Source organism: Aquarana catesbeiana, linkage group LG05 (assembly GCF_042186555.1).
Source record: "Aquarana catesbeiana isolate 2022-GZ linkage group LG05, ASM4218655v1, whole genome shotgun sequence".
NCBI classification, from domain to species: domain Eukaryota; kingdom Metazoa; phylum Chordata; class Amphibia; order Anura; family Ranidae; genus Aquarana; species Aquarana catesbeiana.
In genome coordinates, this window is record NC_133328.1 from 83,828,011 (window position 1) to 83,843,285 (window position 15,275).

The 15,275-nt window shown below is 42.7% G+C and overlaps 1 protein-coding gene across 3 annotated transcripts in view; it reads right to left on the reverse strand.

The window, feature by feature from the left end:
- Positions 1 to 2,432: 2,432 nt before the first annotated feature.
- The window catches only part of DYNC2I1 (dynein 2 intermediate chain 1), a 140,692-nt gene continuing 127,849 nt past the window's right edge, over positions 2,433 to 15,275 (reverse strand). For all 3 annotated transcript variants that reach the window (XM_073629927.1, XM_073629926.1, XM_073629925.1), the window contains one exon: positions 2,433 to 2,800. In XM_073629927.1, the coding sequence (XP_073486028.1) occupies positions 2,629 to 2,800 (172 nt within the window). In that variant the 3' untranslated portion in view covers positions 2,433 to 2,628. The remainder of the gene's footprint in view (positions 2,801 to 15,275) is intronic.

Genomic DNA, 15,275 nt, shown 5'->3' on the forward strand with positions numbered 1-15,275 from the left:
GCTATTGTGAAGCCAAATACAGAAATCCCACGGAGACCACTGATAACAGTTATGGCAGGTGGCAAGTAAGAGGCATAGAATAAAACAATAAAAAAAGCATGAGAAAATTACCAAAAATTCTATATTTACCTACAGTATATGGCCACAGTTACTTCATCCTTCACTATGGGAGACAATTGCCTCGGAAGCCGCCGGCCTGACTGGCAAAACCTGTCAGGCTTCCAGCCTTGCTCCCATGATGCCAGCTTTTGGGATACTTCCTTCCCTATCTCCTCCATCCATTTAAGGGAATATGGCTTCTCTGGATATGGACTTATAGACCACCACTTTCTATAAGAACAGCTTGGGCTTTTCAAGCCCCACATGGATAATATGGAAGTACTATTTTATCTACTTGAGTGTTATATGGCTTGGAAACTTTTCCTGTTCAAAACTGATGGCTCCCATACTGGACAACTATGAACTACATATCACACTGTTGATCTAGTTGCCAGCAAAGGGAGGGTATAGGGTGCCATGCTACAAGCTATATGAATGTATTATGTGATGACAGGGGCACCTGTCCCTGGGAATTTTCCAGTTATGCTTGATACATGTGCCATAACTCACTCTGGCTCTATGCTGCTCTTATGGGGGTTGGTCTTATAACAAATTTTCATTGAAAGACACCCTCACGGACTAAATTTTTAGCCACATGCAGTGGCCCATCAACACTGTTTATATGTGGGTTGGTCTCACTCTACAGTATATCAGAGGAACTCTTATGAACTTTGACATTAAGCCATACGTTTGTCCCCGAATATATCCTACCAAAGGATCCTTTCAGGGATTCTGAAGAGCACCCAGTTACATGTAATATGGAGGAGAAGTTTTCATTTTGTGATCTAGTTCATGTAGATTGGGCCCGCTACTGGGATATACATACCTATGAACACTGGAATCACATAATAATCCCCCCCTCTTTTTTTTGGGGGGGGGGGGATGTTTACACAATTTCCTGGCAGCTGCCATCGTTGGGTTTTTAATAATTGGCCAGTTATGATTTGATTTTATTAGTCAGATTGTTTTTTTTTTTCTATACTCCAGGTAATGCGAGTTTTTGAATGATCCTAGGCTCGCTGCTAGGGGCTACTTTGCCCCATTTGGGATCTTTGTGTATGAACTTCTGGCCATTTGGTGAATCCTTTTCACCTCCCTGGGAGACAGTTCCGTGTGGCTATCCCATCGAGCAGGAATATATGTGATTTTATTAACCGTATGTGTCTTTATGATGGACTTCTGGAAGTATTAACAGCAGCCTGTGTTATGCAAAATACAATATGATATATTTATAAGCTATATGCTTATATAATTAATGTTCATTATGTATCTATGTTTTAGAAGCAAAAATTCCCCGTATTATCCCTGAGGAAGGACTACAAGTCTGAAACATGTTGGGTTTCATCACAACTATTCATTGGAGCTGACCTGGAGTTGAACATGGGTAGCCCTTTGGTTGTATCGGATGTGTGCAGGGTATTATAGGTGTCATGTTATGATGCTATGTCAACATATGTATGTTCAATTGCTGTAATGTCTTAGAATATCAAATATCTTTTAATGAATTTGTCTAAAATAAAATTATACTTTTTAACACGGTTTCACATATTAGTCTGCCTCCATAGCCCATGAAGAGTTTTTGGTGCACACCAAGTTTTTGTCTTACAGCCAAAACTTGTTTGGCTGTAATTTTGTGGATCACAGGAGTGCAGTTCCTTCTGCACTCCTGTGACCCATTTTCAGCAGACAGCGGGGTGAAGCTGTCAGCTGACGTCACCAAGCCAGTCCAGGCTTGGGAAGGATCAAGACCATATGGTCGTGATCCGCCCGCATCCCTGGACTGGTACCTGGCTCAGCCTCTCAGCAAGCCACTGAGAGCCTGAGTTGGCCGCTCCAGCCCCCCATCCACAGTCCTGCTCTCCAGTGAGCGGGACAGAGTAGAGAGCTGCTGCCTGACCAGCTCCCTGCTCAGGGAGCTCTGAGAACAGAGCGATCGGCGGTGTTTGATAGCTCGGTTCTCAGTGTCAAAGCCAGGGGGGGCCAGATGAAGCACCCAGCCAGGCCAGTATGAATCTGAAAATACCCAAACCCCATACTTTTCTTTAAACTTACTTTTCTCTCTTTTTTTTCTTTCTATCTGGAGGACACATTTTATCTGTTTTTTTTTTTTTTTTTATACACAGCATGGAAGCACAACTGACTTTGCTGCATTATTTGTAATGCAAAATAAAGGCAAAAATCAGCAGTGGGAGTGAGATTCATTCTAATGACATTATTAATAGTGCAGAGCTGGGAGCTCTGGTGCTGATATCTCACTGCTGGAGTCCCTAAGACACATAAGACAGACGACAGTAAATGATTGCAATCTTAATTAAGAAGCAGGAATACAGGGCACAGAAGATGAGCAAACCTTTATATCCTAGAACTGTCAAAAGCAGGAGTTACTTTAACCAATCAATGGCCAAGTGCATATAACTATTACAGTAACAAAGTGTCTGTACAAAAAAATATCATTCAGTATAAAAATAGATAAACAATTTACATTAGGCAATCAATTACAATGAATACAAATACAGCTATTTTACACATTTACAGAATCTCCTGCAAAATTAATTGAAGTTTTTCTAACTCCTTTGGCTGAGGCTTGGCCCACTTCTTCTTAATATATTGGATCTCCACTGTTCCAGATGCTTTGGATAAAGCCAGACCCATCACATTATTGTTTTTTTCTGGTTCACCGAAAACTGACATACTCAGTACCCTGGGCAGAACAAAAAGATTTTCCATTAAATGTGGAACAGATATCGTTGTCACATGTCTGATATCAGCATGGTATCATTTACTAATATGTGGGAGGTAAAATATACCTAAAGTCAAAAGGTTTCTTTTCATTTTGGATAGAGTTGGGAATGGTGGTTTTTTTTTCCCATCTGTGCTCTATTGGAAAGATTTCTCTTCACTCCCTGCTCTGTAGATGCAACAGGAAGCAACACAAAATCCCTCGAAAACCTCAGATTTGACTAGTGATAGTTATCCCCAGAACGAGTGTTCCTACTGGAAAATTTCCGCCCTATTTTTGTTGTTGGCAACTTAGGAATTTTGGTTTCTCCCTTACTTTCAGTCCCAGTGGTCATCAGTACAAATCAAGAGAGTATATTTCCCTTACTAGGCCACATAGCTGGAAAAGCCTGACAGGGGTTCTAACCAGTAAAATAAAAGTATTGGCTTCAAATACGCTTTATCCATCATAATACCACTGTAAAAAATGGCGAAGAGGTGGACCTGTTATTCTTGAGTGCTGTTTAAAAACAGCAATCTGTCAGTCAGCATTGCTCCTGGTCTGCTTCTCCACACTCACTGGAATGATGAGCTATGGAGGGGCGGGGAGAGGCCGTCTCAGCGGCTTGCTGAGACTGCCATCAATCAAGGAAGCTGGCGGATCCAGACTTGGGAAGTCGGGATGACGCGCTGCCTCGACTGACTTCAGAACGCTCTCCGCTGAATACGTATTGCACTCCTGTGACCCATAGGAGAAGCCCAGCCTAAAAAGCTCAGGCTTGACTTCCCCTTTAACCACTTCCGGACCTCCGCACGCCGATGTACGTCCTTACTTTGAGGACAGATATCGTTGTTATGGCAGCAGCTAGCTGCCATAACCCCAGTATCCCGGTGTTCGGCCGGTACAAGATAAAAGTGGTCTCTGCGGCGGATTCGCCGCAAGATCACTTTTAATCGGCGGCCCCCTCCCACCACGATCCGTGCCTTCCGCCGCTTACCGGAGCCGTCGCCAGAGGCGATCGCGTCTGTCCCCTGCCTGGGTATGGAGACGAGTGAGGGGAAGATGGCCCCCACCCGTCTCCATGACACTGCTGAGGGGAAGAGACGTCAAAACATCACTTCCACACCCATAGATCTTAAAGGGCCATTTTTTTTTTTCATTTTTTTAAATGACAAATTTTTTTTTTTTAATTGCATTTTAGTGTAAATATGAGGTCTTTTTGACCCCAGATCTCATATTTAAGAGGTCCTGTCATGCTTTTTTTCTATTACAAGAGGTGTTTACATTCCTTGTAATAGGAATAAAAGTGACATTTTTTTTTTTTTTAAACAGAGTAAAAATAAAAAATAAAAAGGTAAAATAAATAAGAAAAAAAATTTTAAACACGCCCTATCCCGCCGAGCTTGCGTGCAGAAGCGAACGCATACGTGAGTAGCACCTGCATATGAAAACGGTGTTCAAACCACACATGTGAGGTATCGCCGCGATCGTTAGAGCGAGAGAAATAATTCTAGCCCTAGCCCTCTAGACCTCCTCTGTAACCATGCAACCTGTAGATTTTTTTAAATGTCGCCTACGGAGATAAGGGTCGCCTACGCCTAAGGGTAAAACTTTGTCGCCATTCCACGAGCGGGCGCAATTTTGAAGCGTGACATGTTGGGTATCAATTTACTTGGCGTAACATTATCTTTCACACTATAAAAAAAAAAGTGTGTTTTTTTTAAAAAAAAAGTGCGCTTGTAAGACTGCTGCGCAAATACGGTGTGACAGAGTATTTCAACGACTGCCATTTTATTCTTTAGGGTGTTAGAAAAAAAAATGTATAATGTTTGGGGGTTCTAAGTAATTTTCTAGCAAAAAAAACTTTAACTTGTAAAACACCACATCTAAAAAAGAGGCCCGGTCCTTAAGTCGTTAAAGAAAAAAAATCTATTAATACTGACAAAAGAAAGCTCTACCTGCCTTAAAAGAAAGATATAAAAGTAATTTGGGTACAGTGTAGCATGACTGAGTAATTATTAGTCAAAACTATCACATCACTAAAAACTGAAAAATGGCTTGCTAATGAAGGGGTATTACAGGCTGCTACTCTATTCAATTAATCATAGAAGGTGCCTTTCAGTGATCTGCGGGCCTTAGCTCGTTTAAGAATAACCGCATTATTGGTGTAAGGAATGTTTAAAATCTGAATTAGATGTGCTAAAACGTATTAAATTCAAATGCCTCATTGCCATATGTAGGCAATATAATGAAATTTTAGCTATAATTCAAATGAAACATGTCAGTCTTGCCTGCTGGTGATCGAAAGGGGAAACTACTAAAAGCAAAGATCAATCTAGAGGAAATATAGAGGTCTTCAACATACATTATTCTTGCAGGTATAAGGAAATTGGGCTTTATCCTATTAAACCCATCTTAAGCTAAAACCTTTTGCTTTTAGTTTTGAATAGAATAGAATGATTAGGGCCCCTGTTATGTTGTAATGTTAATAATGTTCTCTTCTGGAATATTTTCCATCACTTTCTGTGTGGTTCCCAGGACAGAAAGTGGGTCTCTCCAGCAGAGACAGACAATAAAAGCACTTTCATTTAGCAGTATGTGCAATGGTTGAAACCCTTGTATGGTACATAATCTTTCCCAGGTTTAAGGACATTCTGCTCACTTCTTTTGTGGAAATATTGACAAGAGTTGCCCTTGAGGGCCCCTTTCACTCCACAACCCAGTGTGCTTAAACACAAAGCACATTGTGTGAAACCATAGAAGTGTAGCACCCTCTACCATAGGTAGGTGCTAAAGGGGTAGTGTTGTAGGTTCTGTCAGTACAAGTAAATTTAAGCAGGCCTATTTGTTTTTGATCTGGGGGCAAGGAGTGGTTAGTGCAGCAGTGGGTGTGACCACCTGTACTTTAGTTTTGAGGCGCCTCCCCTGCTTCCAGGGAGAATGTTCTGGAAGAGGGGCAGGGCCTAGAACTGGAGTGGCAGGCAGCTCATGTGAGGAGCTCTGACCAATCCCCAATTGGAATTGGCAGGGGGCAGGCCTCCCATATAAGCTAAGGTAACAGGCCACGGGGGAGTTGTCGGCTGGGTGAACTGAAGGATGGAGTGCTAGGCTGCATGCAGGAGGCACAACCCCATCAGGCGGGGGAGCTGGGAGGGAGCCTCTCCTTACACGGTCATGGGGAGGTATCCTGGAACAGGAGCTGGAGAAGCAGATGGTCCGCACGGTCCGGGAGAATTCTTCAGGAAGGACTCAGGGCAGAAGTCGGTGAGTGAGGTACAGTGGAGATCTGGAAGAGTTATGCCAGGGGAGAGACTGTGGGGTTTTGTGTCAAATCATTGTAGCCTGAGGGCACAAGATTTGCAAGTCGTGCTTGCTGGGACCAGTAATGCCTCATCAAATATCTTTTTCAACTAAATGTTCAAGGCCATCAAGAAGGGGTACTGCAGGCCCCTGGCCTATTAAGAATCATCAAGTGAAACTATTCCTAGGACTTATTCAGAGTGAGGCCTAGTCAGCTCAAGATGGTGGGACAGGATGTCTAATGCTGTGACAGGAAAGTGTGGTGCAGGAGGAGAAGTGTCCTGGAGCTAAAAGTCTGCAGGGAGAGTGCAGAGGAGGAGTATGATCTAAGTAATGCTGTCGAGATTAGAGTCCACCATTTTTTGTCTTATTCAAGTGAACGTGAAGCATAACCACTAGTGACATTTGCCAATGTAAAGCTGGATCCGCTATATCATTGCAAATACCAATTTGTTCTATGGGCATCTCATACCCTTTTTCCCCCAACCAAGTTCAATTCCCTAAATAAAACAAAACAAAGCAAAAAGACTGTTCATTGTCTAAAAGTGTGACGTATGTTGTCTGGCAGCAGAGTGAATATGCGTGGATGTTAGTAACTAGTGGCAACACACCGCTACAGAGGATCAGGTGGCTGCCGAACTTTGTTAGATCGGCTTTTGTCTAACAGGCTTGTCTAACAGGCAGCCACTTATTAGTGCATTCTGACAGCAGAGAGTCCCACTGTCATAATACATCTGACAATGTCCCAAGAGGGAGGATTCCCCCATCCACATCGCCTGTGAGGAATCTGTTCATTTAATTTTGTTCAGCCAAAAAAAAAAAAAAAAAAAATGAATGGTCTATGGCCAGCATTAGGCAACTCATTCATTTTTAATTGGCTGTCATTGCTTCTCAACTTACCCAAAAAAGAGAGTTGGCCTTATTTTACAAAAAGCAAAGCAACTTACAAAACAAATTGTATCATGTGGCATTGCACCCAATTACTGAAATCTCACATACGCTTCAACATGTTATAGTTGACTTGAAGTAAAAAGTGAAGATTTGCTATGTTATAAGGAACGTCTAAGAACCAGGAAGTGCACAGCTCTTGTTTTAAAGGATAAGTTCACCTTTCATAACATGTTACACTCACATTCAGGACTGGTCCCCGCACCTCCCTGATCTAAAAGCTAGCGGGCATCTTCTCTCTCCCCCCTCACTAGCTGTCACAATTTAACCAGTAGCCGACCAGCCGCCGTCATACTGCGGCAGGTTGGCTCTCCTGGCCAAATCGCTGTAGGTATACGTCGGGTGCGATCAGATTCTCTTCAGAACTGATCAGTCTCCAGGTTAATGATTTCTGGCCTGGACCTGGTAAACGGTTCTGGCGAATGAGACACTGTCTTCTGCCTGTAAGTGTAAACACAGGCAGAGGAAATGATGTCATCTCCCCTCGCGGAACTCTTTTCCGTTCCAGAGAAAGAACATTTAACCATGAGTTGCACAACACTACACTGACATCAGTACACATAGGTACACTTGTCACCCCCCGATCGCGCGTGCCCCCCCCCTCCCCAGTTAACCCCTTCACTCCCTGTCACAGTGTCACCAATTGTAGTTTTCACTGATCACTGCATTGGTGTCATTTGTGACTAATAAGTGTTAGGGCAGTTAGTAGTAGGCCCCAGTAGGTCTAGGGTACCCCCCTAAATCCCCCTAATAAAGGTTTAACCCTTTGATCACCCCACCCCCCCCCCCCGTGAACCCTTTCACCCCCTGTCATCAGTGTCACTAATACAGTGTATAGATCTATATTTTGATTGCCGTATTAGTGTCACGGGTTAGCCAGTCGGTTGGTTTCACCGCCAGTCTTTTATAGCGTCGGGGTACCCCCACATATTACCGAATAAAGGTTTTAACCCCTTGATCAACCCCAGTTAACCCTTTCACCCCCTGTCACCAGTGATCACCGTATTGGTGTCACAGGTGACGCTGGTTAGTTACTTTTTTATAGCGTCAGGGCACCCGCCATATATTACCTAATAAAGGTTTAACCCCCTGATCACCCGGCGGGCGACATCAGTTAGGTTTTAGCGTCAGTTAGGGTTAGCCCCAGGCAGCGTCAGATTAGTGCCAGTAGTGCCAACACCCATGCATGCACCATACACCTCCCTTAGTAGTATAGTGTCCGAATGGATCAATAGCTTTGATCTGATCAGAACTATATTAGCATCCCCAGTAGTTTAGGGTTCCCAAAAATGCAGCGTTAGCGGGATCAGCCCAGATATCTGCTAGCACCAGCGTTTAGCCCCTTCGCCCAGCCCAGCCCACTCAAGTGCAGTATCAATCGATCACTGTCACTTACAAAACACTAAACACATAACTGCAGCGTTCGCAGAGTCAGGCCTGATCCCTGCGAACGCTAACAGTTTTTTTTGGTAGCGTTTGAAGCAATCGTTGACAATCAGGTGCATTTTTTGCCTGCAAGTCTCACTAGTTGTACCGGTAAATTTAGAGGCCACAATGTCCAATCGAAGGTAAACTAGTGAAGAAGCCTACACGTTTCTGAGCATCACAGATGAGGGTGAAGAGGAAGTAACCCATCTGCCATATTCAGGTTCAGAATACGAACCGGTAGACAGCATCGGCACCCTGACAGATAGCTGTGACAACGGAGTAGTTGTCCCTGCCAAGGTCAGGCGTACCCGACCCCGTTCTTCTTCTGTTGTTGAGGTGCAAGAACCGCAGGGCTCTCGTATGGAGCAGAGAGCCAGTACTAGTGCCACTCATCCTTCTGGTGAACTGGCAAGCACCAGCGACCTAGTACATCCTGGTCGTAGTCAAACCAACACTGCAGTATCACGTGGTGACGTGGCGAGTCCCATAAGCGCAGTTCAAGCTGGTGAGGTGGCTAGCACAAGTAGTGTCCCGCAGCCACCAAGAAGACAAACACAGGCCTGTCGAGCCCATAGTGCCCTTCCTGCTGCATTTGCCAATCCTTATTGGGAGCCCACCACTTCTGCAGCATCCGTACTACCCCATTCACTGGCCAACCTGGAATTCAGGTGGAAACAGTTGATTTTACATCACTTGATTTTTATTTGCGGTTTTTCACGGAAGATCGCTATAGATCTATTGTGGACCAAAGCAATTTGTATTGCTGGTCAATTCATCGCTGCTAATCCCCAGTTGACCCTTACCAGAGATTGGAAACCCATCACGGTTTCCAAATTTAAAACCTTCCTGGGCTTATCCCTCCTCATGGGCATAACTAAAGAGAGTGAGTTGAGGTCATATTGGTCTACTGACCCAATTCACCATATGCCAGTGTTCTCTGCATCCATGACCAGGGCACGATATGAGCAGATCTTGCAATTTATGCACTTCAACGACAATGAACTCTGTCGTCCTTGGGGTGACCCTGGATTTGATCGACCCTGGATTTGAATTTACTGGTATGTTGCTGGACTTTGAGAGGCTATACCAGAATGATGCCTGCAGGTTTAGATATCATCTTGGTATTGTTCTTTTCAGTCAGCAGTCGGCTTTCATGTAAAAGCAATCCTAGCAGCTAATTAGCCGCTAGACTGCTTTTACAAGCAGTGGGAGGCAACGTCCCCCCCCCCCCCCCCGCCGTCTTCCATGGTTTTCTCAGGCTCTCCTGTCCCACTGGGGAACCTGAGAATGCATCTGATGGTTCCACCAGCTGACCATAGAGCTGATTGAAGACCAAAACTGCTCCAATCATCTCTATGGCCTAAGAAACCGGAAGCTACGAGCATTTTAGGACTTCGGTTTCGCTATTAACAGCGCCATCGGGAAATTGGGAAAGCATCTTATCATACCGATCTTGGTGTGGTCAGATGCTTTGAGGGCAGAGGAGAGATCTAGGGTCTAATAAACTCCAATAATTTTTTAAAAAGAGTACCGGTCACTACCGATTACTATTATAGGGGATATTAATAAAAAATAAAAAAAAAGCACCCCTGTCCCCCCCTGCGCAAAAGCGAACGCAAGCGTTGTTCTCGGGTCATATGTAAACAGCAATTGCACCATTCATGTGAGGTATCAGCGCAAACGTCAGATTGGGGTCAATAAATTTAGCAGTAGACCTCCTCTGTAAATCTAAAGTGGTAACCTGTAAAGGCTTTTAAAAATGTACAGTATGTAGTTTGTCGCCGCTGCACGGTTGTGCGCAATTTAAAAGCACGTGTTTGGTATCTATGTACTCGGCATAAGATCATCTTTTATATTTTACCAAACATTTGGGCAATATAGTGTGTTTTAGTGCATAAAAATTAAAAAAAGTGTTTTTTTTTCCCAAAAAAAAATTGCGTTTGAAAAATCGCTGAGCAAATACTGTGTGAAAAAAAATTGCAACACCCACCATTTTAATCTGTAGGGCTTTTGCTTTAAAAAATATATAATGTTTGGTGGTTCAAAGTAAGTTTCTAGCAAAAAAAAAAAAAAATTTCCATGTAAACAAAAAGTGTCAGAAAGGGCTTTGTCTTCAGTGGTTAGAAGAGTGGGTGATGTGTAGCATAAGCTTCTAATGTTGTGCATAACCCCCCCCCCCCCCCATGACCCCATTTTGGAAAGTAGACACCCCAAGATATTTGCTGTGAGGCATGTTGAGTCCATGGAATATTTTATATTTTGGCACAAGTTTCGGGAAAATTAAACTTTTTTTTTTTTTTAACACAAAGTTCTCACTAAATGATATATTGCTCACACATGACATGGGTATATGTGGAATTGCACCCCAAAAATCATTCTGCTGCTTCTCTTGAGTACAGGGATACCACATGTCAGAATTTTTGGGAGCCTAGCCGCGTAGAGGACCCTGAAAACCAACCACCGCCTTCAGAATTTCTAAGGGCATAAAATGGTGATTTTACTCCTCACTACCTATCACAGTTTAAGAGGTCCTGAAATGTCCAAATAGCACAACCCCCCCCCCCCTCAAATGACCCCATTTTAGAAAGTAGACACACCAAGATATTTGCTAAGAGTCATGGTGAGTATTTTGCAGCTCTCATTTGTTTTTAGAAATGCAGAAAGAAAAGGAAAATGATTTTTTTTTTTTTCTTTTTTAAATTTTCAAAACTTTGTGACAAAACGTGAGATCTGCAAAATACTCAACATGCCTCTCAGCAAGTAGCTTGGGGTGTCTACTTTCCAAAATGGGGTCATTGGGGGGGTGTTGTGCTATCTTGGCATATCATGGCCTCTGAAACGGTGATAGGTAGTGAGGATTGAAATCACCATTTTACGCCCTTAGAAAGCCTGAAGGTGGTGATTGGTTTTCGGGGTCCTGTACGCGGCTAGGCTCCCAAAAAGTCCCACACATGTGGTATCCCCGTATTCAGGAGAAGGAGCAGAATGTATTTTGAGGTGTAATTTCACATATGCCCATTGCATGTTTGAGCAATATATCATTTAATGATAAATGTGGGAAAAAAAAAAAAAAAAGTTTCTGTCATTTTCCCAGACTTGTGGCAAAATAAAAATATTCCATGGACTCAACATGCCTCTCAGCAAATAGCTTGGGGTGTCTACTTTCCAAAATGGGGTCATTTTGGGGGGGTGGGGGTTGTGCTATTTTGGCCTCCGAAACTGTGATAGGTAGGAGTGAAATCACCATTTATTCCCTGTACTCAGGAAAGGCAGCAGAATGTATTTTGGGGTGTAATTTCACATATTTGAGCAATATATAATTTCAGTGACAACTTTGTGTAAATTTATTTTTTTTTGTCATTTTTCAATCGCTTGTGACAAAAAAATAATATATTTAATGTGCTCAACATGCCTCTCAGAATTTTCCTTGGCCTTTTCCTAGCACCTCAAGAAATGAGACAGGTAGTCAAACTAAAAGTTGTGTAAAATCCAGAAAATGTACCCTAGTTTGTAGACACTATAACTTTTGCACAAACCAATAAATATACACTTATTGAACTTTTTTTTTTACCCGAGACATGTGGCTGAATGCATTTTGGCCTAAATGTATGACTAAAATTTAGTTTATTGTATTTTTTTTATAACAAAAACTAGAAAATATAATTTTTTTTCAAAACTTTTGGTCTTTTTTCGTTTATAGCGCAAATAATAAAAACCACAGAGGGGATCAAATACCATCAAAAGAAATCTCTATTTGTGGGAAAAAAAGGACGCAAATTTTGTTTTGGTACAGCATTGCATGACCACGCAATTACCAGTTAAAGCAACGCAGTGCCAAATTGTAAAAAGTGCTCTGGTCAGGAAGGGGGCAAATCCTTCCGGGGCTGAAGTGGTTAAAAAAATACCGGCAGAGCGGGGCTCCGCCCACATGGCAGCGTCACTCAGGCAGCCTTTGCCGCTGACGGCTTGTAGTTTTCAAGTAACTAGTTCATTCTCTCTTCCTGTCAGATGGTATCTGCTTGACCGTACGGGGTGTATGGTAATAAAGATACACTGGCAGATGTGCTGGAGACCTGCATGGCACCAGTGATCTATTGCTCTCTGGCGCAATTCTTTACAGGCTCCAAAAAATAAATTCACTTTTATTACCTGCAAAAAAATATGCATTTATTTATGTCATTCTAAAAAGTTAACTTATCCTCTAAGTGTGCCTAGGCACTCCTGTGGTATCCATACAGTTTGAACCATCAATGGGTTTTTACACCTTCTTTTCTACTCTAGTTACTCCTGTGCCTACAGTCTTATAGCTTTGCACTTTGTATGCATTGCAACACACAATATACAGTATTTGTTGAGATACAATTACATTCTGTAGAGAATTTTATAACATGGTTTGCTGTGTGCTAGAGCCCTTAAAACCAGTTCATATTATTAACAGCCTCCATATATTCTCAATACAGGTATCCTTTAAAAGCGGAAAGGTTGTTGTAAATCAAGGAACATCCTTCCTCTGGTAAGTGGTTAGAGAGTAATGGCTAACTACATGCAAAAAAAAAAAAAAAATGTAATATATATCAGCTTACCAGTCCTTAGATGTGGTAGCTGCATTAGTTTACTTTTTCAGCTTAAGAACATTTTCAGCAAGTACAGAAAATATCTGATGATCTTGCCAGAAATGAAGTGTCCTTGTCAGCTGTGAACTGAACTAAAAGCAAAAACAATGTTATGTTTTATCTGTAAAATTCTATTCTCCCCATCCCTTGTGTAATAAAGATGAAGAGGAAGAGATGCTTGTAGACCAGCATGGGTGACAACCATGGCTTCCTCCATAGATACTGTGGAGTAGGTGAGCGCATCCACACAGGGAAGGATATTATTGGCAGGATTACCAGGTCAAAAGAACGGGAAACAAATACTGAAAGAAAAAGAAAAAAAAAACCCCACTAGCATAACCCTCACATTTAAAGCGGAGTTCCACTCAAAAGTGGAACTTCCGCTTTAAGCACTCCTCACCATTTTCTTTGGGGGGGGGGGGGGGGGGAGTGGGTACTTATTTTAGAGTGGGACTTCCTGTCCCACTTCCTTCTTCCTGCTCTTGGCCACCTAGGCGACTCCTCCTCTCCCCCTAGATGGCTCCTCCCTGCCAACAATCTTCTGGGACACGTGACAGGTCCCAGAAGATTGCCTGGCCGCTAGCAGAGCCCAGCGCGACGCACTGGGCCATGCCCACAGTGGCTATGACGGCGCCAGCGGAGAGGAGGGGGAGAGGAGCAAGGCTCCGGGCGGCCGCATCGCTGGACCGTGGGACAGGCGAGTGTCTGTTTATTAAAAGTCAGCAGCTACACTTTTTGTAGCTATTGACTTTTAATAAACTAAAAAATGTGTGGAACTCCGCTTTAAGGACTTATGCTAAGCCTTAAGAATGTTGGATCCACAAGTGTCAGTTGCCTGGTGCTTCAAATGTCAGTCTACAGTTGTTTTGAGACCTAAGAAAAATTTTTATAACAAAATGAAAGTGATTTACCATAATTTCTATCTTAAGGACCTGAATATTTATTTCAGGATATCATCTGAAGTACAGACCGACAGGTCGACAACAAAGATCTAGTCCATAAGTTGTCAACGTAAATGTAAACCCAATCACTGAAATCTCACATACGCTTTACCAGGTTAAAGTTGACTTGAAGTAAGAAAAGTGAAGATTTGCTATCTTATAGGAAAAATCTAAAAAAATTGCTGTGCACTTCCTGGTTCTTAAGTGTGCCTAGGACTCCTGCGGTATCCGTGCAGTTCAAACCATCAATGGGTCCTTACACCTTCTTTTCTACTCTAGTCACTCCTGTGCCTTCAGTCATATAGCTGTATATCTGCTGGCTTTGCTAGTCTCAGGAGATATGAAATATGATTTGGTAATATCACTATTGTGCTGCACACCGTTTTCCGTCCTTGATGCATGGCTCTACCAAGATGGCAACCTCTACACAGTGCAGAACAAGACAAGGTGAGATAGTAGCGGAGTAAAAAAATTTGCTGCAGAGAGATCACAAGCAATACTTGTGACAAGTTCTTTGCCCTCTGCCTGCCTTGTTTTGAGTATTGCTTACACAGATCAGTTCCGCCTTCATTTCAAAAACATTCTTCTCATAAGATTTTACAGTATGTGCATTTAACGTATTGAATGCATGTTATTTACCTGTAAACCCTCCCCTCTGTAAACCTCCAAAAGCTAGGAGACTGCTGCTGGGTGTCACTGTCTTGGATGGGATGTCAGCAACCCCAGAAGACTCAGAGCTGTCATTCAATTCGTAATCTATTGGAGCTCTTTTGAACCAAAATTCCATGGAACACTAGGGTCCCTACAGAGGTTGCTAGTAGTTCCTTCAGTAATTTTTGCCCCTCATATAAGTTACCACTGACACCACAGATTTTTTTCAGCTATATTTAAAGGAGGCATTGTTTCCAGTGAACACTAATGTAAGGAAGTTCTTCTCTCACTGACCACCAAGCTAAGCCCCCCTCTCCACCATTCTAACGGACAAGTCACTCCCCACCAATGTTATTCGGCACTTCACTGACCACCAATGTAAGGAAGCACTTTTCCATTGACCATAAATATAAGGGGGCACAATTATTAATGGTAAAAAGCACAACAAATGGATTAGTTTTTCTTTTTTCTAGCCATGATTATTATGTTTTATGTTGTAATTATTACTACAATCAATTTAATTGTAGAGAGCAGGCCTGTGTGTCAAGTAGACCTAGTATGCTGCATTTCCTATTC